The sequence below is a fragment of the Diaporthe amygdali genome (genome assembly GCF_026229845.1).
Source record: "Diaporthe amygdali strain CAA958 chromosome Unknown NODE_9_length_1275696_cov_64_842800, whole genome shotgun sequence".
Classification (NCBI taxonomy): domain Eukaryota; kingdom Fungi; phylum Ascomycota; class Sordariomycetes; order Diaporthales; family Diaporthaceae; genus Diaporthe; species Diaporthe amygdali.
The window spans coordinates 1215231-1237883 of NW_026517029.1; the positions used below are offsets into that span (position 1 = coordinate 1215231).

Below are 22653 nucleotides of genomic sequence, written 5' to 3' on the forward strand. Positions count from 1 at the left end.
AAACAAGCATCTTGTGGTATGGCCTCCTGCAGAATAGCCTCTTGAGAATATGTCCCCCTCTTATGATTAAGCAGTTGGTCTGATTTCTTAGCATACTATAATACGTTCTGAGAAGTCAGGCTTCGCGCTTGGTTGATTATATTAATTCTGACGGAGCCCAAGAGTCTTATGTAGCTTTCACTGAGACATGACGAGCAGCCTGGAGGGTTGGCACACCCAAGGCGAGTCTAGGCAAAGAAGATCTAGAAAAGATCTCGAAGGTTGTGGGGGGTTTGTGTGAGAGAGTGAGAGAGAGAAGCACAGTAGAGGACAAGAGGGAAGATACGAGTGTGGGCCAAGAGAAGGTTTGACCACATGTTTCTGTGGCCTGCCTGCGGGTCTTGGCGATGGCTCATGGCCAAGCGGTTCTGCGCAGACTGCCATAGCGGGGGACGTGCGTGAAATGCTCCTCAGTCAGACGACCGTCTGACTCTATTCCCCGGACCCAGACAGCCCAGACTGGGGGTTGCAGCGAAGGAAAAGACAAGAGGGCGATCACAGCGTCGAGGGGCGTTCACTGGTTCACTGCTGGTTGACAAGACCTGTAGGAGGGTGGGACGGAATGAGATGGCATCGGTCTTGACCTCTCAGCTGTCACTCTGTGACTCTGCCAGGGCTGTCAGAGCTGTCAGGGCTGCAGATGTTGTTCCGTGCTGTGCAGTGCTGAGATGTAGTATTTATAATCTTGTCGGGTGGATGTACGGATGGAATGGATGAAGTGGATGATTAGATGGCTGGATGGATGGCTCGAGGTTGGTCGAGATGCAGATGCGGCTCGCTTGCAGCCGCCCTACTGTACACTATGTCGCATGTCGCAGTGGGAGCGGCTACAGGTACGGATAAAGCTACCGATACCCTTGACCATCGCCGTCGGCACATGCGGGAGTCGGTGGGGGGGCCCTGCCAGAAGGGACTCGAGACCCGTTTTACCGTGTTAATGCCCACTCTGTGATTGGCTGCAGGGCAGTCTGCCAGGGTCTGCTCCCCAGATTCTGGAGCTGGGACGCCGGTGCGGCCACCCCTCGCCCCCCTGCTCCCTGGTCGGCAGGGCGGAATGGGTTGTTTCGACAGCTGGTCGGCCGGTTGTGTTGAATCATGGGCCCGGCTTGCCCAGGCGTGCAGAGGGCAGAAAGAGGGGACCTGGGACCGGCTGGGACCTGCTGGGACCTAGGTATTAGTCCCAAAGGGTTCGTTCCAGCCAGTCTCGAGCCAGTCTGCAGCCAGTCCGGCCACTGGGCCATGCTCCCATCAAAGCGCTAGAGCGATCACGCAATCGCACCCTGACGATGAGAAGCTGCCCGGCCATCACCACACCGGCCTCTGAGCGGCGACCGAAAAGCTTTGCATGGCGAATCTCGAATCTTTTCCTGCTCCCCCAATGGTCCTCTGCCCATTTCTGGCGGGGCAATATCGGCTTCTGCACGCTGTCTATGCCGTGATGCTGTGATCACTGGGCCACTCCCTCGTCAAAGAAATCACAAGTTATCCACATTTCTTCGCCCCGTCCTGCCCTCGCTCCGGCGACAGCTTCTGGATAAAGACTGCCTCGTCGTCCTCGTTCGGTCCCTTGATCGGGGCCCTCCTCTTCCCTCGCCATGTCATTCCTCTTCAACAGGCTCCCCAAGCTCGACACCTCCACCTCCCTCTCCCGCGGCAAGAATAACACCCTGTCGCCCTTGCAGCAGAGGAAGATGCAGGAAATGGCCACAACCCCCATTGCCACTGGCTGTCGGACGCCTGCAGAGGCCGGTACGTTCGTTGTTGTTTACTGTTACCTGGATGACTTGATTCACTGCACTGCACTGCACTGCACTGCTCCTTGTCTCTTCCAAGCGTCCGAGTATCAAATATCCATGATAGAATTCGCCGTATCATGCGCCCCACCCAATGCGCCGTCCTACAACAGCCAGCCAGCCAGCCTGCGCCCATTGATCATGGTTCTTGCTTTTGCTGTCGCTGGTCTGTCTGGCACCCTGGGCCATTGGGGGGATGCATGGAACCGCGGCTCGAGTGTTCGACTTTGCGCAAAGAAGGCACACTGTCTTGCTGTGTATTTGTGTGCATATAGTTGAAAAAGATCGTCACTTTGCTAACATCATTTCCCCCGTCCCACAGTCTCACGAATCGCATACCAGGCCAGTGATGTAATTGTTAGCGTACAGCCATCCCTCGCTGTCGACTCCGAGTTCTCGGTCCACCTCAAGAGGTATCATGGCAGGAGAGACAAGAGCTTGGTCGCAAAGAACGTCGACAGTGTGCCAGAGGTGCGCAAGCCCCCCACCTACCCCCCAGTCAATAGACAAATTTACCCTACCACAACTCATGACCGCGAGACTTACATCATGACCACAGGTTATCTCCATAAGACACAATGCCGACCCCTTACTGTCTGTCTTCGAGCCTGCCCGGAATGGCCTCCTGGTCTCCGTCACTACGAGTTCCAGGATCCTTCTTCCCTCAGTTGGTCACTTGTACAAGCTTGCCAGCTACCCAGTCGTCATCCACGTGGCGCTGCACCCGGACCAATTCCCAGACTACTCCGCCATAACGTCGATAAGGAATACAGGATGGTCCTTCCTCCAGTCCGAGTCGCTTCAGGAGGCGCAAGACATGGCCCTGACTGCCCACGCTCTCGCCATCCGGTCAGGAAAGGGTGTCATCCACTTCTTCAGCCCTGCCAGTTCCGTGAACGACAAGCCAATTGACTTCGAGACGCGGAATGTGCTGCGTGAGATCCTCAACCAGGACTACGTGCGGCGGATACAGAACTCCAACATCCCTGGAGCCGGTATCTACGCTGACGATGGAAGGGTGGCACTGGCCGAAGACCTTATCGACCTAGGCCAGGAGGTCAGCTCTCCCAGGTCGCCACCCCCCAATGGGCTCAGCGTACCCGAGTTGGATGGCAAGATTTCCTCAGTAACGTCAGAAAAATCAAGCCAACAGAGCGTCACCAGCAGCCCGCCAAGCGTGTCTTCAGCCACCACCGTTGAAGCTCAACCTCCAGCGGTTACATCCGAGCACATCTACAATTACGTTACCCTCATCTGGGCTCAGATCAAGAAACTACTTGGCCGAGAATACCACGTTTTCGAGTACTCCGGTTCTCCTACTGCCGAGACGTGCCTTTTTATTTTTGGACTTGATGCTGGGTTGCTGGGCGACACGATTGACCGAGCACCCCCATCTGAGGGCTTCGCAAACTGCGCCATCATCACGCCACGTTTATACAGGCCTTGGCTTGGGGTTAAACTGATCGACATCCTGCCAAAGTCCGTAAAAAAGGTTGCTGTCCTGGAGCAGATCACCAGGAAGACAACTAAGTGGGGCCCGATCCTCATCGATGTCCTGACTTCTCTCAGAAGTGGCATGGGAGGCGTCGACACCATCGTCGGCTATCACCTGGGATATATCAACCGCGAGACCGTCCAACAGGCCTTGCGAGGAATTTACCAAAATTTGATCGCCGACAAGCCCATCCAGAATCTGGACGTCGGCTCTGCGCAGGCTCCGGAGGAGACCTCAGCTTATGAGCTGGAGTCGCCCAAGCTCGAGACGGCTTATACCAAGATCTTAGACCAACTCTTTGGCTCAAGGGTATTCCTCGCAAACTCGCTCAAGTCTGAGAATGCTGGAGTTTCGGCAACAATATCAGCTAGCCCCGAGTATGGTTTTGGTTCTTTGTTAGCGCGTAAGGAGAAGAGGCAGACCTTCATCGCAGACGTCAAGGAGACTGCGGTGTCGGGCACATTCCTAACGGAAACGCCAAAGCGCTCGCTGGCCCAGTGGGCTGCGCACGTCGAAGACCCGTCAAAGATCGATCAGTTCGCCGAAGACGCCATTTCCGCCCTTCAGACCGACAACTCGACCCTGTCTCGCAAACTACTCACCAGCAAGGTCTTCTTCCGCAAAGAGTCCCTCTGGCTTGTTGGCTCTGACGCGTGGTCGTACGACCTCGGCAACTCTGGTGTACACCACGTCCTGGCATCTGGCGAGAACGTCAATATGCTCATCATCGACTCGACACCCTACTCCGAGCGGGTGGCCACGGACGCCGCACGGAGAAAGAAGGACATTGGTCTTTACGCCATGAATTTTGGCAACGCATACGTCGCATCGACAGCAGTCTACAGTTCTTACACGCAGGTGCTGCAGGCGATGGACGAGGCCGACAAGTTCGATGGTCCGTCCATCGTTCTGGCGTATCTGCCGTACAATGATGAGCATGACTCCTCCCTCACCGTCCTCCAGGAGACGAAGAACGCCGTCGATATTGGCTACTGGCCTCTGTATCGCTGGAACCCGAAGAACGAGCTCAAAGGCCAGCCAAATTTCATCCTAGATTCTGAGCGCATCAAGAAGGAGCTGAAGGATTTCTTGGACCGGGACAACCACCTGACTCAGCTCATGGCGAAGGAGCCCAAGTTTGCTCCTGTCCTTTCCGAGGATTTCGGCACTGAGATCCGTGCTCAGCAAAAGCGTAATGCAAAGGACGCGTACAACAAGCTCCTTGAGGGTCTACAGGGTGCGCCTTTGATGGTACTTTTTGCTTCTGATGGTGGTAACGCCCAGTCCGTCGCGAAGCGGATTGGGAGCCGAGGCAAGGCACGGGGTCTCAAGACAACGGTCATGGCAATGGAGGACTACCCTGTTGAGGACTTGCCAACGGAGGACAACGTTGTTTTCATCACCTCAACCGCCGGTCAAGGAGAGTTCCCACAAAACGGTCGTGCTTTCTGGGAGGGTATCAAGGACAGTACCGATCTGGACCTGGCTACCGTCAACTACTCTGTCTTCTCTCTTGGCGATAGCCACTACTGGCCGCGAAAAGAGGACAAGATTTATTACAACAAGCCTGGAAAGGACCTGGACAGGAAGCTGGCTGAATTCGGTGGCAAGCGCTTGGCTGATATTGGTCTTGGCGATGATCAGGATCCCGATGGGTATCAGACCGGATACAACGACTGGGAGCCACTTATATGGCAGGCTCTCGGTGTTGCCAACGTCGAGGGTCTCCCCGAGGAACCACCACCAATCACCAACGAGGACATCAAGCTGGCCTCCAACTACCTTCGTGGTACCATCGTGGAGGGTCTGAACGACCCCACTACCGCTGCCATTTCCGCAGCGGACCAGCAACTTACGAAGTTCCACGGTACTTACATGCAAGACGACAGAGACATCCGGGATGAGAGAAAGGCGCAAGGCTTGGAGCCAGCGTACTCTTTCATGATCCGCTGTCGGCTGCCGGGTGGTGTGTCCACGCCAAAGCAGTGGGTCCAGATGGACGATATCGCCACCGAACTCGGAAATGAGACTATGAAGTTGACTACACGGCAAACGTTCCAATTCCACGGTGTTGTGAAGGGGAAGCTCAAGCCCGCTATGCAGGCTATCAACCGGGCTCTCATGACCACGATCGCCGCTTGCGGTGATGTGAACAGAAACGTCATGTGCAGCTCCCTTCCCACACAGTCCAAGTACCACAAGGAGGTCCATGAGTGCTCTCAGCGCATCAGTGACCACCTCCTTCCATCCACATCCGCCTATCACGAGATCTGGTTGACCAACGATGACGACAAGAAGACGCAGGTTGCGGGCGACGCAGTGCAGGACTTTGAGCCTCTGTACGGCCCCACGTACCTGCCCCGCAAGTTCAAGATCACTATCGCCGTTCCTCCCCACAACGACACTGACGTGTACGCCCACGACGTCGGCCTTATCGCCATCAAGGGTGACGATGGTCACCTGCTTGGCTTCAACTTGCTCGCCGGTGGTGGCATGGGTGCCACGCACAACAACAAGAAGACCTATCCACAGACAGGACGCATGCTAGGCTTTGTGACGCGCGCAGATGTTCACATCGCTTGCGAGAAGGTCATGTTGGTGCAGCGCGACCACGGTGACCGCAAGAACCGCAAGCACGCCCGTCTCAAGTACACCATCGACGACATGGGCGTCGATGTGTTCAAGGGCAAGGTCGAGGAGCTGTGGGGCAAGAAGTTTGGCCCGCCCAAGCAATTCAAGTTCGAGTCAAACGTCGACACGTTCGGCTGGCAGAAGGACGAGATGGGCATGAACCACTTCACTTTCTTCATTGAGAACGGGCGTATCGAGGACACAGCCGACTTCCAGATGAAGACGGGCCTGCGCGAGGTGGCGAAGGTGCACAAGGGCGAGTTCCGCCTGACAGGAAACCAGCACCTTATCCTTTCCAATGTAGCCGACGAGGACCTGGACTCCATCAAGGCCCTTATGAAGAAGTACAAGCTCGACAATGTTAAGTTCTCGGCCCTGCGGTTGTCGTCATCCGCTTGTGTCGCCTTCCCGACGTGCGGTCTGGCCATGGCCGAGTCGGAGCGATATCTTCCCGTCCTCATCTCTAAATTGGAGGACACACTCGAGGAGAACGGTCTGCGCCAGGACTCGATCGTGATGAGGATGACGGGATGCCCCAACGGTTGCGCACGACCCTGGCTAGCTGAGGTGGCCTTCGTCGGCAAGGCCTACGGCGCGTACAACATGTACCTGGGCGGTGGCTACCACGGCCAGCGGCTCAACAAGCTGTACCGCTCCAGCATTAAGGAGGAAGAGATTCTGGCCATCATGAAGCCGCTGCTCAAGGAATATGCCCTCGAGAGGGAGGAGGGCGAGAGGTTCGGCGACTTCTGTATTCGTAAGGGAGTGATCAAGGCGACGACTGACGGCACGAACTTCCACAACGATGTAAGTTGACTACTTCTTGCTCGAAAATTTACAAGTTACTGACTAGCCAATCTATAGGTTGCCGAACTGGAAGAGGATGACGAGTAGACTCGTGAATGAAAATCTCCAAACTTTGACGTTGGGAAAGGGAACAAATAGGTCCGGCGGGCAAAAGACAACTTGCATTTGGGCACAAAAAATTAAGACGGATCTTGATTCCCCGAATATTTATTCATACTTGCATGCTAGGCGTAAGGATTTCGATAATAGTCGACGGTTATGTATATAGTGCGAAAAATATCAGTATTGTTGCGTTTCGACCAAACATTTAAATTGCGTGCAAGCGACCACCTGAATACTTTACTCCTGCCTGTATTGACTGTGCAGCATCTACGGCCACTGGCATGATTCCTATTCCCAGGCACGTGTTCGTGAGAAAAGCATCTAATCACCGAGGCAGTCGGTACGAGAGGCTTGTTTGAAGTCATTATATATTCATTCAAGTTTTTGACAAAAGGAAGTTATAACGCTGGAAATCGAGGACGCTCCCTAAAAGTACATCTTTCAGACACAGCAGCGCAGAACAGTCACCCTTTTCCCTCACCCACCCGTACGCCGTTCTCTATGCCTCTGGTATACCCTCCTCGCTTCTATTCCAAATGTCTTTCTAATAGCTCATCAGATCTGTGGTTACATTGTTAGTCACTTTGTCCCCCAAACAAACCACACAAGAGCTGGGAAACTTACCTCGTCCGAAAAGGCCACGCTTCGTCCAGTCCATCATCATCAGCATCCTCGTCCTGAAGCTCACGGACTGCGCAAAGTAGGCGCCTCGCCACGTATACACGGCCCATAGCCCACCACTCAGGTTCCATCCTCCACCCAGGTCGAAGACGGCCGAGTTGCCGATGTAGGCGAGACTGCCGAGGTGGTGGTACTCGAAGGCCTTGTAGACGGCGTCGTCCAGGTCCCCGTCGCGGATGTCGTTGGCCATGAGGCCCGCGGCGGCGTGCGCCATCTTGTTGAACTTGAAGGCGAGGTACTGGCCCTGCTGGTTGGCCCGCTGGGCGGTCGCGGGCAGCGAGGTGAGCTTGCTGTCGATCTGCTTGAGCAGCTCCCTCAGCTCGCCAAAGTCGAGCGTGCCGCTCTGGTCCTTGTCGAACTCGGCGAACAGGCGGTCCAGCCGCTTTAGGTGGCCGACGGCCTGCGGGAACTTGCGCTTCACCTCGGCCGCCACATTGCGCCACTCGGTGAAGTGCAGGTCCAGGTTCTCCGGGTCCTTGCCATGCTTCCACGCCATCCCGCGCAGGAAGGTCACAATGTTGTCGGCCACGTTGTTCTGTACCGTCGAGCAGTCGCCGATGGCGTAGACATCGCCCAGAGGGGCGCCGTTCAGGCGGAGGTGCGTATCCGTCTCGAGCGCGTGCCGGTTGGTCTGGAAGTCCCCGAGCTTCTTGGCCAGCGTCTGGCTGAAGTCTGTCTGAGAGACGCCCGTGGACCACAGGCAGAAGCCCATTGGAAGCTCTTTGGTGATAGTCTCGCCGTTCTTGCCCTTTTGTGTGAACACGATAGTGTCCTTCTTCACCTCAGAGACTCTGGAGTTAGTGAGAACATTAATCCCGTCTCTACCGAAGCGCTCCTCGGCGTATCTTGACACGGCCTCATCGTAGGTGTTGAGGATGTGACCACGGCTCTGAATCAGGTGTACCGAGATTTCGTTGCGCAGTAGTTTTGGAAAATGCTTCGTCAGATCCTCATTCAGGAGGTCGTAAAGTTCCGCGGCGAACTCTACGCCCGTCGGACCACCGCCGCTGACAACAAAAGAGAGCAGCCGTCTCCTTTCCTCATCCGGAGTGGTGGGCAAGCAGGCCAACTCAAGGTTCTGTATGACTTGATTTCGGATTATCCGCGCGTCCCTTATGTCCTTGAGGAAGAAGCAGTTTTCAAGCCCCTTTACGCCGTGGGGATTGGTCTGCGAGCCTACGGCAACCACCAACTTATCATAGGGAACATAGAACCTGACCTCCTTGCCTTGCGAGTCAGTCTGGGAGACTTCGACAAGTCGGCCTGAGAAGTCGACATCTTCGGCCTTGGCGCGGATGAAGTGGCCTTTCACCCTTGAGAGTATCCTCCTTATCGGCTCGACCAGTGACTTTAGCTCAAGGGTCCCGACCGTCGCGGACGGCAGCATCGGTGTGAAGAGGAAATAATTGGCGGGTGAAATGACGGTAACGTGATAGTCCTCCGGGTTCAGATCCTTCAGTAAGGCAACACCGCCCCAGCCGCCGCCGAGGATGACCAACTTTGGCTTATCCTTCCTCTTCTTGTGATCTTCGGTGTCCTCGTCGTCTATGAGGACATCTGCGATTGGTAGGTTCTTCGGGCCGCCTCTTCGAGGGTTCAATGCGAGGTGCGAGACATCACATTCTGCGGCGACCGCGTGCTCGTTGTAGGTCGAAGCGTCGTAGACAAAGAAAGCACCGAAGACCAGGCCAACGAAGACTATTCCACTGCCCACCCAGGCCATGCTCCGGTAAGCGAAGTTGAGTGCCCATGATTCCCGTTGTGGAAGAGGCCTCCCGGACAGCAATCTGGTATGGGTCTTGGATGCGAAGGTGGCCACGGGCTGGCGTCGATGCAGGTCTTGTGCGAGGGATGGCTGGGCCGGGGATCGAGGGGGCTCTGATCTCGACTTTTTGGTGAGGTTACGGACTTGTATCACTCTGGGCTGGATCCGCAACATTGAGGGGGCATTTCGGAATCCAGCCAGGCCTCGTTGGCGCCCGGCGCGGGCAGCCAGCGCGCTGAGTGATGCTTGTGAAGGCATCCCAAGTGAAGGTCGATAACGATCGGAGGCGTGTTGACTGGTCGCTACTGGAAAGGTCGAGAAACACTCCTAGGCATGAGCATGCCGGTGAGAAATTGAAACTATACCAGAGGCCACAGAAATATCAAAGAGGAGCGGTCTTCTGAGCAGATGTAGTGTGGAAAGCAACAAAATAACGAAGGCTGTTGTTGGCCTCTGGATTTCCAGGTCTTCTTCTTGATTCAATGGAGGGCCGATTGAGAAGCTTACAGCAGAGCTAAGCTAGGTACGTCGGTGCTGTCCCCTGTAGGATCTGCGTCATAATCCCCTGCATTTACAGCACACGGCATCTTGGCGTCATCGGGACGCGGTGCTTAATTCGACATCCGCGACCGCTGCGACTCATTCATCCCCAATCGGCCTGCCTAGGCTGTCGTCAACGTGGTCTGCCGTAGTACATAGTACATCTGCAGTGTAAACTAAGTTGCGATTCCGGTACCGCTTCAGCTGGGAATATCTCCAATTTTTTCAAGGGCGTGCTGGGCTTCGTGATCAACTTCCTAGGCCACATGGGATCATCTCAAATCTGCGCAAATTTTCTGTTCACGGAGGTGGGCAAGAACAGTTGTACCGGGTCCTCCGGGGACAATTGGCCGAGCATCGCTCTCTCGCGCGATCGGTGTTAGAGTCGGCCCCATGGGTTGGTTGTCTGTAAGAGCGATTTTCGGTCCTGGCCACGCCATCCTCAAGACACAGGCAGCAAGTAAACGTCCAGACCACCTCACTCAGCAAAATGATTGCCTCATGAAGTTGGGGGCCGCTGATGTGAAGCTTGGTGGCATCTTCGGTATCTCAGAGACTTCACAACTGTTGGTTTCTCCTTAATCATCGTCTCGATATGTTGCCAAATGGGACTATGCTAGTGCTTTATCCCAGCCTCGCTATGCAGTATGCTCGCTTCTTGAACGCTTCGCTTCGAGTCAACCCTCACCAGTTATGTCTCTCAGCATCTGAAATACCTCTTCTCCACCCATCTATCTTCGATGTCGGGAATCATGTTACAGACGACAACTGTAATGTCGGGAAACACCGACGTCAGTCGGTGTAGTCCCATGCGGCCTGCTGAATACGTAGCAAACACGATCCTGTCTTGAGCTACGCCATGGTCAACGAGGACCTGGACCGCCATCAGAGCGGACCCGCCAGACGACATTTGCGCGTCGAGCAAGAGCACGCTCTCATGTGTCCTGATGTCCTTGGGCAGCTGACTGTAGTGCAGCTCTGGCTCGCCTGTCCGTATGCTCGATTGTATGAGGATCCGGCCCGATTTGCAGTCTGGGATCACGCGCTTGAGGCCTGTTTCTAAAGCTGCGCCGCCTCGGAGCAGCACCACTGCTGATACCTCTCCTTCTGGGGCGAGACCCCGATAGTGGTACCCTTGCGGCGTTTCCACGGTCGTGGATGCGAAACGCACATTGTTCATTGCTCTGTTCGTATCGTGAGAAATTGCGCGGCCGGGCTGCATTGCGGTACTTACTGCTCAACTACGAGGGTGGCTAATCGGTCAAAGTAGAATATGAAGTCCTCTGGGGATGTGTCAATGTCCCTTATAATCGTGTTCATGCCTTTCAGCTGAGCTGTCGCCTTCAGGATCACCACCTTCTTGCTAAGGGGTTCCGACTGAGCTTGAAGCTCGAGCTGCTGAAGCGCGGCTCGATGGTGTCTGGACTTTTCAACGAGCTTTTGTTGGATGGACTGGACGACCATGTCTGCAGAAGTTGTCAATTTGAGGCTTCTCCGAATGTTCAATCCAACATACCGATGGCGACCATGTTCTCAACCCGCGTTGGCACAATAACGTCTGCATTCTTCCGCTGCGGGTCGACGTACTGGGCGGAGGATTAGCTAGGACTCGGACGGCGGAGCTCGAAAGGGCGCACTTACATTCTCAAAGTTTGGCTTCACCCACATGAACCACTGCTTGATCACACCTTCGACGGTTCTGCCTCGGCACTCGACATCACGTAGTATTCTCCTTGAGAGACAGGTGTCCGCATCCGCCTCGCAGTATATCTGGGCTTTTGTCAGCACAATAAAATCTTCGCGGGACGATTCTGTGGTCTCCTGACCTTCATATCTAGTAGATCTAGGACCCTCGGGTCATGTAATGCGAATATCCCCTCCACTACCAGAACGTGCGGCGAGTAAATGGCGGTCGTCTTGTCTACTCGCGCGTGCTTCTCAAATGAGTAAATGGGGATCTCGGCGCGTTTTCTGTCATGATCCATAAGTCTTAGTGACCAGTTCTCAAGATTTCTGGGACGCTGATGAGACCCACCCAGCTTTGAGATCTCGCAGACATTCCACTAGTTTGTCGAAATCAATAGCCTGGGGACCCAAGTAAGCCTACGACCAGTAACTCCATACGGCACTGCAAAGCACTGACATCTGGAGAGTCGAAGTCATACTCATTCAAGAAGGCCCTCCTGGATGAGTCCGCATCCAAGCTCTTATAGAAAGAGTCCTATGTTGCGCATTAGCAACTGCACCTTATAGATTGTTAACCTTGCTCTCACGCACCATGGACAATATCACAACCCATGGCAGGTTCAGCTTGTTGACGATGGCCCTGGACAAGGTCGACTTTCCCGAGCCGGAGCTACCAGCTATGCCGACAAGAGAGACATCAGCCCAGGGAGGGGAGTAGTGAGCCCTCTTGGCGATGGCATTCGCTGCAGTCGCCGAGTCCATGATGAGGTTCGCTTGAAGCTTCTGATCGAGGCCCCACCAAGTTGCCGTGATACGGCACAAGAGACGGATATGCCCTTGGGTGAGCTACGAAAAGTCAGTATGGCCCCCCGAGTCTATCATTAGAGGTGTGCACCCACTTCTTTTTTTAGGATCAGATGCAAGGATGTGGTCTTCACTTAGAGCATGTCAGGTGGTGATTGAGCTTTAGCTATGTCTGTGTAACCAGGTATAGAATGAGGAAAGGAGAGAATGAGAGCATGTATATACAGAGTAAGAAAGACGATGCTCTTGAAGGGGCTTGGATGTTGAGGGCAGGCGATATGATTTGCTACTTATCACTTCCAAGGTTGCACTTATCAACAGCGCGTGCCCGAGTACAAGGACGGTAGCCTCAAAAGGTTCGAGAACCGGTCTGCGTGCAGGGGAGGGGAGTTCCTTCCGTGGCGCAAACGAGACAGCACCCGCCGTGCCCAGTGCCCCGTGCCCAGAGCCTAGGTGGCCAGAGCTGTGCCTAGCTGCGCCTAGCGGCACAGGTACTCAGGTACCCAGGTACTGTGGCATGTACTTAGGTAGCTTCGTCCTCAGGGCGGAAAGACCAGGCAGAATTCATTGCCATGAGTGGGCCGACCTGGAGTTTTCTGCACTACAAGGCTCTGTCGCCAAAACCTCCAACCTTGAGAGCTTCCGTCATCTCTTTTCGACTTTCCTTCACACCCGCACCCCATTCCAGACCATCATCAACACACGAGCCCACCTCCCGTCGCACACAAACACAAACAGCGACAGGCTGCAAGTAGCGCCGACACATCAGATCTCATCACCTCATATGAGCTTCTGTGGTGTCGCCTCATTCCAAGCTATGAATGTCTTCTAGTGGGCCTCCCACGATCCAGTTCCAACCTCCCGGTTCAGATGACCTGGCCTTTTGGGAGAGGGTTGCTGCCGAGTTTCGAAACAGATTTGGCAACATGGTACGGACTTGACCGTTCTCATTCGCCCAGTCATGGATTGAGCAGAATGGCATTGTTGACTTGATTGCCCTGCAGACGTCCACAACGTCTACTGCCACGCCGTTTCGGCATGCTTTCGAGCAACGCGTCGTGGACATGTCCATGCCCAAGAGGTTAGTCCTTCTCTGTTTGCACCCCCAATGCCTGTCCCTTTCATGGCGCAAGCCCTGCACCCTGGGTCAAATGATGTTATACATATATCAATGGGAATCTCTCCTAGACAAGAATGCGGAAGAAGATATATCAAAAATTAACTCTGATCGACCACCCAATCCCAATCTCTTCAAATCTCATCCTCGTCACACAGCAGCGAGCGTGCCACTGACAGAGATGGATAGTGATATCAATGCCTTGATACTAGACTACCTCACCATGGAGGGGTACCCTCAAGCGGCTGCCAACTTTTCTAAGGAGGCCAATCTGCAGCCCATGCAAGAGGATCCTGCCATAAGTGCCCGTCAAGATATCAGGAACTTGATTCACCAAGGACACATCCAGGATGCCATTGAGGCTCTTAATGAACTAGACCCAGAGGTATGTCGATGAGTCCCACTGTCTTTTTTTTTTTTGATTTGAGCCCAGCACTATGATTAGAACACGAGTTTTACATGCACCACGCATATGACCTTCGGGTCATTGATGATAAACAACCACTTTTTTAATGAGCACTCTCCCCATCCTACATCTTTGTACGCACCGTAAACTGGCAAGCGACCGTTGCTAACCGGTCTCAGATTCTGGACCAAGATGCTCACTTGCATTTTGCCCTGCTTAGGCTCCAGCTCGTCGAGCTGATTCGCAACAGCAGCGACGGTGACAAGAATGTGATGACTGCTATACAGTTTGCGCGTGACCAGCTTGGTCCTAGGGCATCGCGACAACCCGCCTTCCTTAAGCCGCTTGAGAACACCATGGCCATCTTGCTGTACCCCAGAGATAGCTTGAAGCCAGAACAGGCGGCTATCATGCATCCAAATCTGCGAAGGGAGGTATCTGACATGGTCAACAAGGCTATCCTGCACCGTCAGACCCAGCGACGTGAGGCTGCCATTCGGCATCTTGTGAAGATCCGTGCTTGGGCTGAGGAGTCGGCCCGTAATTCCAGGAAGAACCTGCCCGACCGGATCGAGCTCGGGCTGAACGGTGAAGACAGCTCCCATGAGAATGGGTCTGAACCTATGGTTACGAATTAGCCTGAACCATTGTACTTGCTGCAGTCTCGCGCGGCTGGGTCATTCCTCGCCATTTCTTTTAATATCGGCTGGTAGGAGTAAAGGTCTGGTATCACTTTTGCTTTGGTTATTAGGATTCTTGGTAGGTTGGGAAGCGAGTAGGGCAAAACCCTCGGCGTTGCGGAACACAGGTCTTGCAAAGTGAGCTCCGACCAGCGGGACAACTGTATGATTATGAAACCCCGAAGTCTAGCAGCGGGCCTATGGTCTGGACTTATCCAATCTTGGGCAGTTGCCCAGCATTGCGAATTGATTTGGTCATTGAAAAAAAAAGAATTCCATTCGTCTTACTGGTCTCGGCTCTTTCTGCCTGTATTCTCTGCGTACCTCATGGTGAATCAAGGCAGACTACTGGCTACATGTGATAGCAAATTCTTCCTAACCAGGACGTATATCGTACCTGGAGCATTAGGCACAGCAAAAGATACTGGTTACAACGTGTAGACACCCCCGGAAACGTGTTACCAGTTGCTCATTGGAAAGCCCATTGCTCGGGCACCATCATCTATCAATTATGTACAATTGCTCCCCTCCCTCCAAACTGCAACAATTCTCCCCAGCCTTACTTCGTCCTGATGTGCTTCAGCTTGCCTGGCGAGTACAGGAAGTTATTCGCATAAGCCTTGGGCGTGAACTTCCTCTCGTTGGGCTCCTGGACAAAGTACTCGTAGCCCTGCTTCTCGGCGAAGTGCACAGCATCCTCCTTGCTCTTGAAGCTGAGGTGCGTGCCCTGCATGTAGTCGCCCGAGGACTGCCATCCCATCAACGGGTTCTCCCACCTGTGACCCTTGGGCAGCACGTCCCAGTCCATCCGCCACTTCTTGCTCTGCCAGTCGCCGGACTGCGTGGCGGGCTTGGCCTGCTTGTAGATGCGCACAGTACGGGCCTGCAGCTCCATGGGAGCGCCGGACGTGATGGCCGCGGGCAGTATCTCGCTCGGCTCGGAGCCGTCGAGGACACGCTTGGGGACGGGAGTGAATGTGCTGTTTTTTTGTGCGTCGAGTGTCAGTAGGGTCGCCTCTCTCATGATGAGCACTCAACTGAGCAAGAGGGCACGGCTCGAGGGACGTTCACGCACGAAGTAGCATTGTCGATGCGAGCGGCATAGTCGGGCTGATTGTTCTTGCCTCCCTGCGACGGCGCCGGAGGGGCAGGCTCATGGACGGGTGCCCTGGCCTTGACTATGGAGTCGGACTGCTGGGTGCTCTCGAAGCGCCGGGCGGTGAGCCGTGGGGTCTGTGAAATGGCCCGCAGCATCCGAGCTGCCTGTGGTGTCCGTAGCGAAGCCATGAGGGGCGGATTGGGTCGATTTCAGGTCGCCAGGTCGATCTTGTCGCCGTGGGGGGAGATACCGAATTGGTGTACTGCTGCTGCGGCAGTCGTCGAGCTTCGCCCGGGAGCGAGGTCGTGACGTTTGATGAGCTAAGCTGGATTGGCGGGCCGTGATTGGGCAAAAATCGGCGCAGCTTTGGTCTGCAGCCCTCTCTCCGGCTTCAACCGTCCAACCTTGAACGTCAACCCGCATCTCGCAAGAACGTCAATTGAAGCGACCAAGCCAGCGCCCAATTGACTCGTCGACAATCTCTCCTCCTTCCTTTAAAGGGCGACCCGAAAACCACAGCCACCATGAGCTTCGTTACACGCCGAGCGCTCTCGACGCTCATCCCTCCCAAGGTAAACCGAGACGCCGCGATTTCCAGTTGCGAAAGAGTATGCTAACCCCGCCGTCCATAGGTTGCTTCGCCCAAGGTACGTTCGAATTGCTCGATTACCCAACGATTCTCGCGATAGCTGCATTGATGGAAAACGAAAGAGCTGGGAGCCAGCAGGGTCGGCAGAGGCTTGGATGTAGGCCGAGAGTGCCTGACAGCTTATGACGCCTCGTTGTCTACACGAATGCATGGACTTGGAACCTTCAAATGGAGATGACTTCAATCGCACGCAAATATCTACTAAGGACTGGGAATTTGGAAGCTGACATGGATTTTACTGCACAGGCGATCGGGTCCAACCCCAACGCCATCGCGATGAAGCGCGTTGTCAACTTCTACGAGAAGCTGCCCCAGGGGCCCGCCCCCGAGGTCAAGGCTACCGGAATTCTCGGCCGTTACCAGGCCAAGCACTTCGGCAAGAACCCATCGGCCAAGCGTAAGTGCTTCCGGGACGCGTCTCCGGATGAACGGATTGAATATTGTTGTGCTGACGAGGTCGGAATACACAGCTATCATCCACGCTCTGGTCTTCCTCGTTGCCATTGGATACGCCCAGAACTACTACTTCCACCTGCGTGAGTTCCATCTAAGAGGAATCGGATGATAATATCATTGGCTCTGACATCCTTCTCCAGGTCACCACAAGAACAATGCTCACTAGAGTGACTGAACGCTGTGCTGAGGATCAGGAACTGCGGTCGGAACTGCGGTCGGAATTTGATGTGTAGATATCGCAAATAGACGAAGTGAGGACGACTCATCAGACAACACGTTTCCTTGGGTGATTCAATATCTCTAGGATCCAGCTCATCGATCGCTGCTGAAAAGGAGCTCTCCGAAATGTCATGCACGATCACTATATCGTTTACCCACTTGCCCGCTTGTTCGCACGTGGTAATGACAGCAGAACAATTTACTTAGAGAGTGGACCTGCTACCACGACATTGTACAATGACACCATCTATGGCTCCAGTGACTTGATGCGCAGCTGAGGCCAATGCACAGTAATGTCATTGCTAAGAAAGGATACGGTGAGGCCGTTGTGATGCCGTGATGCTTGCTTTCTTGGTTCCTCCGAGGCCTAAAGCTCTAGGGACCTGCAGCATCAATTGACACATACTTGTACTTATGCCTTTGATATCTCTGATAGCCATTTATACAATGGCATATGCATCCTGTGAGTAGATGGTATCCCGGAGTGAGGGTGAGAATGGCATTGAGCTGGACCACCAAGCCCAGCATGCTTCCGAAGCGCGCATCAAGTCTGGACGTCTGGCAGTCGTTGGCTCTTCCAGGCCGGCTGCATTCTCTGTCCAACACAATGTGGTTTCAAAACGAAAAGTAGGGCTGAATGATGTGCATTGGGATCGAGGTTGAAATGCCCTGGGGTACTTGCCAATGGCCAACGGGTGTGGGGCCACAGCACGAGGCAGATGGATATGTAGAAGCTGGGATGCGAGGCCAGATCCAGCCTAGCGGCCCCCAAGGCCTGGGCTTGGATCAGCTTAGCTTTCCTTCCTCCTGATGAGACCCCGTCAAGCCAAGTGCAGCAGAAAGTAGCAGCCGCAGCCGCAGCCATTTTACCACGGCAAAAAGCCAACAACGCCCTCGTCTTTGCCGACGACATTTCCTTTTCTCCAAGGGGAAAGGACAATACAGCATCTCTTTTGTGCGATTGTTGGCACTCTCATTGAGAGCTGAGCCTGTTCGCTCCTAATTTTTTCGAATCTCCCTGGCGTTTGAGACCGCGCCCGTCTTGTCGGTGCTCTTTTGCGTCACCCCGAACTCGACACTCTAGTACCTACCGCAGCGGCCGACCGACCGACTGACTAGTCCGCTCAGCCTGCGCACCCTCGTCACTCGTCACTCGACTCCAGTCTTCAGCCTCCACCCGACCGCGTCTCCTCCCCCGACCACTCGAGCCAGTCTTTGCGAAAACCATCGTATCACCTCCAAAAGTGACTCGACGACGCAGCTGGTGCCTCTGTTCCTCTGAGGAATTGACAACCCGCTCATTTGTCGGATGATGGCGGCAGAACCCACGCCAAACCAGTCCGTCGAAGCTACTGCGACTCCTGCTGCTCTACCTGCAAGTACCTCCTCTCTTGTTCGCATCCCCCGCGCCGCGTCGCAAAGCGCGAGGCCTCCTCTTCTCCTGCAGAGATGCTGACTGTCTCCAAGGCACAGCCAGAAGATGCCAGTCACGACGTTGACGCCGTCTCGCGAGACGCCCGTCCCGCGCCCGAGCCCGAGTTAAACGGCGAGTCCCCCGCTAACGTCGTCGTGGACAAGCTGGTCAACGACATCGTCGATGAGGTGGTCAACTCGGCCGAGGTCAGCGTCAGTGGGGGATCCGACACCGAAGCCTCCAAGTCCAGATCCGACGACAAGGGCCATGTCAGATCGTCTTCGGTCAAAAAGCCAACATCTTTCAAGTCGGTGCCCATCAACAAGAGTTTTCAGGCCAAGCTCGCCTCCAGCAGTGCTGCAGCCAAAGTCCCCGAGAAGACTGCTTCGACTGCATCGTCGACCGCAGGCCCTCCAAGCACATCATCTACACCAAAACCTCGATTGGTTGCCAAGACCACAGGAACACTGCGAGATGCCTCCAAGTCATCTCTCGCCCAAAATGGACGACCCGCACCAGATGGAAACGCTGTATGGAACAAGAATCGACGTAAGCTTTGACCGTGTTATCCTTTCACTCGCCCCGTACCCAAGCCTTGCAAAAGCTAACATGCACGTCCCCGTAGCGCCTCCGACTCCCGACCTTAAGAAGATGACGGACGAGGAGCTGTTGAAGCTTGGTATACACGTAGCTAACAGACTACAACCTGACGTTGCAAAGGGCCAGGCAGCATGGGCTGATATTGACGAAAGCGACGACGAATGGGATGCACCAGAGACGATCACTTGGACCGATGGCACCAAGACCACAATTCCGCATGCCGACGAACCTGTAAACGTACCTGAGCCGCCTCCGCCTGCGCCTGCGATTGCGCCTGTACCTGTGCTTGCGCCTGCAGCCAAGGAAAGCAAGCCCCTCGACAAACCACGGTCGCCAGCCCCGCCCGCGGGCTCTCCCTCCGTGAAGCCTAGTCTACCATCCGGCAAGGGGCTCATTCTCAAAGGCGCGCCAGAAAAGCCCACACTAGTCGCAAAGCCTCCTGCGCCCCCGACCCCAGTCAAGAGTCCGTGGGCCGCACTGCCACCTGTCCAAAAAGCTTCTCCCATGGAAGTCGCGGGCGAACAGCCGCAGCGAGGCTTCCCGCCGCCAGGACCAGCCTATGGTGTGAAAGGCGTGACTCCGCCTGCCGCAAGAGAAATCGCTGCCGATGATTTCAGTCGATCACCGCGTCGGGACCACCGGGAACTGTACAACTCTCATTCAGGTCGATATGAGCCCGTTGCTGACCGTCGAGGAATGCCAGTAAGGCCCGAGTACCAGCCGCGACAACCAGCCCTACTTCAGCGACCGTCCCATGGAGAGACGCAGGGCCCAGCGGAGCCCTCGGCGGCATTCCAAACATCCCACACCAGCGGCGGCTACGGTAGGAGGCGCGGCTCGTCCAATGTTAGTGGCGGAAGTGGCAGCTTCCAGAGACTGGGCAGGCCTTACGAGCAAGGTCTTCCCCCTTCAGAAATGCTTGACCCTCGGCGAGGCTCATTCACCGGGGCCAGCGATCATCCCACGTCCCCACGGAACTTTTCGCCCTCCGATCATCATGGAGGACCGCGACAGCCCAGTGCTTCACCATGGCAACACCGAGCATCACCGGCAATCTCGCATGCCGCACCCTCAGTCCCAGGTAGCAGTGAGATGCAAACGGTGCCCCCAGCAAATCCCGTGGTAGATGATGTCGAATTCCAGAAGAAACTGATGAAGGAACGTCGCGAGGAAGCAATCAGAAGGCGTCAGGAGGAAGAGGCTAGGGAAGAGGCCGCAAAGCAAGAGCGTCTGCGCAAGAAGCTGGAAGCTTTGGGCCCAGCTCCCGAGAGAAAGAGCGAGAAGAAGGAAGTCCATAAAGAGACAGCAGGAGCGGATCAGTTGAGCGAGACACCACAGCAGGCTCCAGCGTCCCAAGAGGCGAAGGAAACCAAGCCGACCGCAACACCGCCAAACCCATTGGCCGAGAGCAGCCAGGACACACTTCCCAACGGTGTTGGTCCGGACGCCCAATCCCACGCGAAAGCTCCAGCTACTGCCGAGCAGCCTCCGGCGCCGGAGAACAAGCATGCGCACCCTTGGAATCCTCGAGTGCAGACTCAAAACCCAACCGATCGACTCACGTGGAACGCAGGCAGTCAGGCACCCAAGAACGTCTGGGGCCCTCCAACCAACGACCGCTCTCTTGGAAATGGAACTTTCAACTCGGTGCCAACCCAGCCCTCGCAGTTGGCCCCCGTACGGAGTGGCCGTCCTGGACCCGGTCCCATCGCGCCACCAAGCGCGACATCCAAGCCGCCTGGGCCGCACTCACAGCCGGCCCCGATTGGGCCCCCACAACGGAGCGGATCACGGGCACAACCACAAGATGATAATGCCCAGAGAAGGAACAAATGGACGTCTGCTGTACTGGCATCGGACGAAGACACTCGGCTGCAACGCCAGAAGCAGCAACGTGACCTAGAGCAGGACATGAAAGCTCGCGGACTGGACTATTCTGACCTAGCAGCCCCCATCAACGAGGCTTGGACGTCTACGAAGGAGGATGAACAAGGACAACGAGTGCGTGATTCGATGCAGTGGGTCTTGCGCGGCAATAATGCACAAAACTCTGCCTCACGGACCGCCGGCGCTGGTGACTTGGGCCAACAAGATGCTGCGGCACGCTTTGTGCCTCCACCCGTTAGCCAGAACGGTTCAACAACATCTGGGTCCCAGCGATCAAGGTTCTTCCCACCTACCCGAGAAGTAGACCAGACAGCACCGATCGCCCCTGAGACTGGCAGATCTCAGTCTCCTTCTCCCCCGCCTCCTGATATGGCTGGACACCCTGCTTTTGACGGCGACATGGCACACCCCCATGTGTCGCTGCCGCCTACAAAGCCCATTGTGAAGTTGCCACCTGCTGCGCCCTCCTCGTTCCCGGCGTCACAGCGCTCTGGCCAGCCCAGCTCTGCAAGGTCCGCATCTAGTCCCCAATCTCTTTCTTCCCGACCGTTCAGCTCTTCGGGCCCAGGTTCCAATCACACAGCACCAAACTTCTGGCAAGACCGGATCAAGAATCTCTTGGCAGACAATTCATCGAATCCGCCGAGCGTGGACTCATCCAGCAGGACTAGTTTGTTGCAGCCCACCCACCGTGCTGCGGCCACTGTCTCGTTGCCGACTATCTTCGCCCCAAGCTCAACGGTTGATGACGGCTCCTTCGCCACCAAGACAATGGCTGAAGATTGCTTCGAAGAGCAGGAGATGGGATCTCTCCCGCCTGTACATCTTCCGACGCAGATTCCAGAGGCAGCTTGGGAGCCTGCCAAGGCGCCACCTCGGCAAGATCGGAGGCTCAAGGAAGCAATTACTACCAGCGCTGAGGCGTTGATGTTCCACCCTGAGGGCAGAAACTATGTCATTTTCTTGCCTAGCATGTCGGGGCGTAGAACAGTGGCCATGGCAGCGTCATCTGTCAGCAGCCCTCAAGGCCGGCGCCCTCAACGCGCATCGCGTTACTCCTCTTCGTATCGTGGTGGCAACCGAAACCGAGACTCATCAGAGCAGGGTGGCCCTTCTGGATCAAATTTTAGCCGAGGTGGCCGTGGTTCATACCGTGGCAGATCCGAATGGAATCGTGCCGCGGCAACACCCATCCAAACCCAGTAAACCCACAACGCTATGCGTCGAGAACAACCGCTTGAGGATAGATACCTCAGGTGGTCTCATCTATTCGTTTCATTCGGAGTGGATCTGTAATGGAATGAAACACTCCTGGCGGATTATCCTGTTCGCTTCTGGGCTAGGATTGAAAACTGTTCTGTTGCAGAGCTAGTTTTTGTACAATTTCTATAATGTCTTTCGGACCACAAAATCGTTCTTGGCATTTTCCATGCATGCAATTGCGAGCGGGTTTCACGTTGCTGGCCACGGACGCGACGAATCGACGATACTGTGGATGAGTTCACAAAATTCGCCCATCACACGTTGAAGGCGAAGAAGGGTGGTCGGATTCTGTCGCCAACCGCCCAAAAAATTACGTCTCAATGAAGCTGGGAAAAGTCATTCCGGCAAAGGGCTTGGTTGATGGACCACTTGTGAGCTTCTCGTATCAGACCACAACCGGTTGTCTCCTGTGCCAACCTGGGCACAAGCAGCACAGAGTAAGGCTGCTATTCTGTCATCGAGAGGAGAGCAACAAGACCAGACATGTTTTGTGAATCAACGGACAGAAAGACAGGGAGTG

General features: G+C 55.1%; 7 protein-coding genes across 7 annotated transcripts; 4 read left to right on the plus strand and 3 right to left on the minus strand.

Moving 5' to 3' along the window:
- Window positions 1-1634: 1634 nt before the first annotated feature.
- On the plus strand, window positions 1635-6852 carry J7T55_013200 (sulfite reductase beta subunit; the record flags this gene model as incomplete). The annotated part of the gene is made up of 5 exons (XM_053141866.1): window positions 1635-1788; window positions 1873-1998; window positions 2155-2303; window positions 2392-6765; window positions 6823-6852. 5 exons carry the CDS (start codon window positions 1635-1637, stop codon window positions 6850-6852), a joined length of 4833 nt encoding a protein of 1610 aa, XP_052995545.1.
- Window positions 6853-7411: 559 nt separating this feature from the next.
- J7T55_013201 (uncharacterized protein) lies at window positions 7412-9571 on the minus strand (the record flags this gene model as incomplete). The annotated part of the gene is made up of 2 exons (XM_053141867.1): window positions 7412-7428; window positions 7492-9571. 2 exons carry the CDS (start codon window positions 9569-9571, stop codon window positions 7412-7414), a joined length of 2097 nt encoding a protein of 698 aa, XP_052995546.1.
- Window positions 9572-10553: 982 nt separating this feature from the next.
- Window positions 10554-12301, minus strand: J7T55_013202 (uridine-cytidine kinase 2; the record flags this gene model as incomplete). The annotated part of the gene is made up of 7 exons (XM_053141868.1): window positions 10554-11037; window positions 11088-11319; window positions 11370-11439; window positions 11495-11623; window positions 11680-11916; window positions 11997-12074; window positions 12131-12301. 7 exons carry the CDS (start codon window positions 12299-12301, stop codon window positions 10554-10556), a joined length of 1401 nt encoding a protein of 466 aa, XP_052995547.1.
- Window positions 12302-13164: 863 nt separating this feature from the next.
- J7T55_013203 (ran binding protein in the microtubule-organising centre) lies at window positions 13165-14504 on the plus strand (the record flags this gene model as incomplete). Its single annotated transcript, XM_053141869.1, has 4 exons — window positions 13165-13272; window positions 13348-13424; window positions 13650-13845; window positions 14046-14504. 4 exons carry the CDS (start codon window positions 13165-13167, stop codon window positions 14502-14504), a joined length of 840 nt encoding a protein of 279 aa, XP_052995548.1.
- Window positions 14505-15105: 601 nt separating this feature from the next.
- Window positions 15106-15833, minus strand: J7T55_013204 (uncharacterized protein; the record flags this gene model as incomplete). Its single annotated transcript, XM_053141870.1, has 2 exons — window positions 15106-15526; window positions 15622-15833. The coding sequence occupies 2 exons, from the start codon at window positions 15831-15833 to the stop codon at window positions 15106-15108; spliced, it is 633 nt and encodes a 210-aa protein (XP_052995549.1).
- Window positions 15834-16169: 336 nt separating this feature from the next.
- Window positions 16170-16916, plus strand: J7T55_013205 (mitochondrial f1f0 atp synthase subunit f; the record flags this gene model as incomplete). Its single annotated transcript, XM_053141871.1, has 5 exons — window positions 16170-16217; window positions 16278-16292; window positions 16541-16691; window positions 16765-16830; window positions 16891-16916. 5 exons carry the CDS (start codon window positions 16170-16172, stop codon window positions 16914-16916), a joined length of 306 nt encoding a protein of 101 aa, XP_052995550.1.
- Window positions 16917-18418: 1502 nt separating this feature from the next.
- Window positions 18419-22076, plus strand: J7T55_013206 (uncharacterized protein; the record flags this gene model as incomplete). The annotated part of the gene is made up of 2 exons (XM_053141872.1): window positions 18419-18932; window positions 19009-22076. 2 exons carry the CDS (start codon window positions 18419-18421, stop codon window positions 22074-22076), a joined length of 3582 nt encoding a protein of 1193 aa, XP_052995551.1.
- Window positions 22077-22653: the final 577 nt, after the last annotated feature.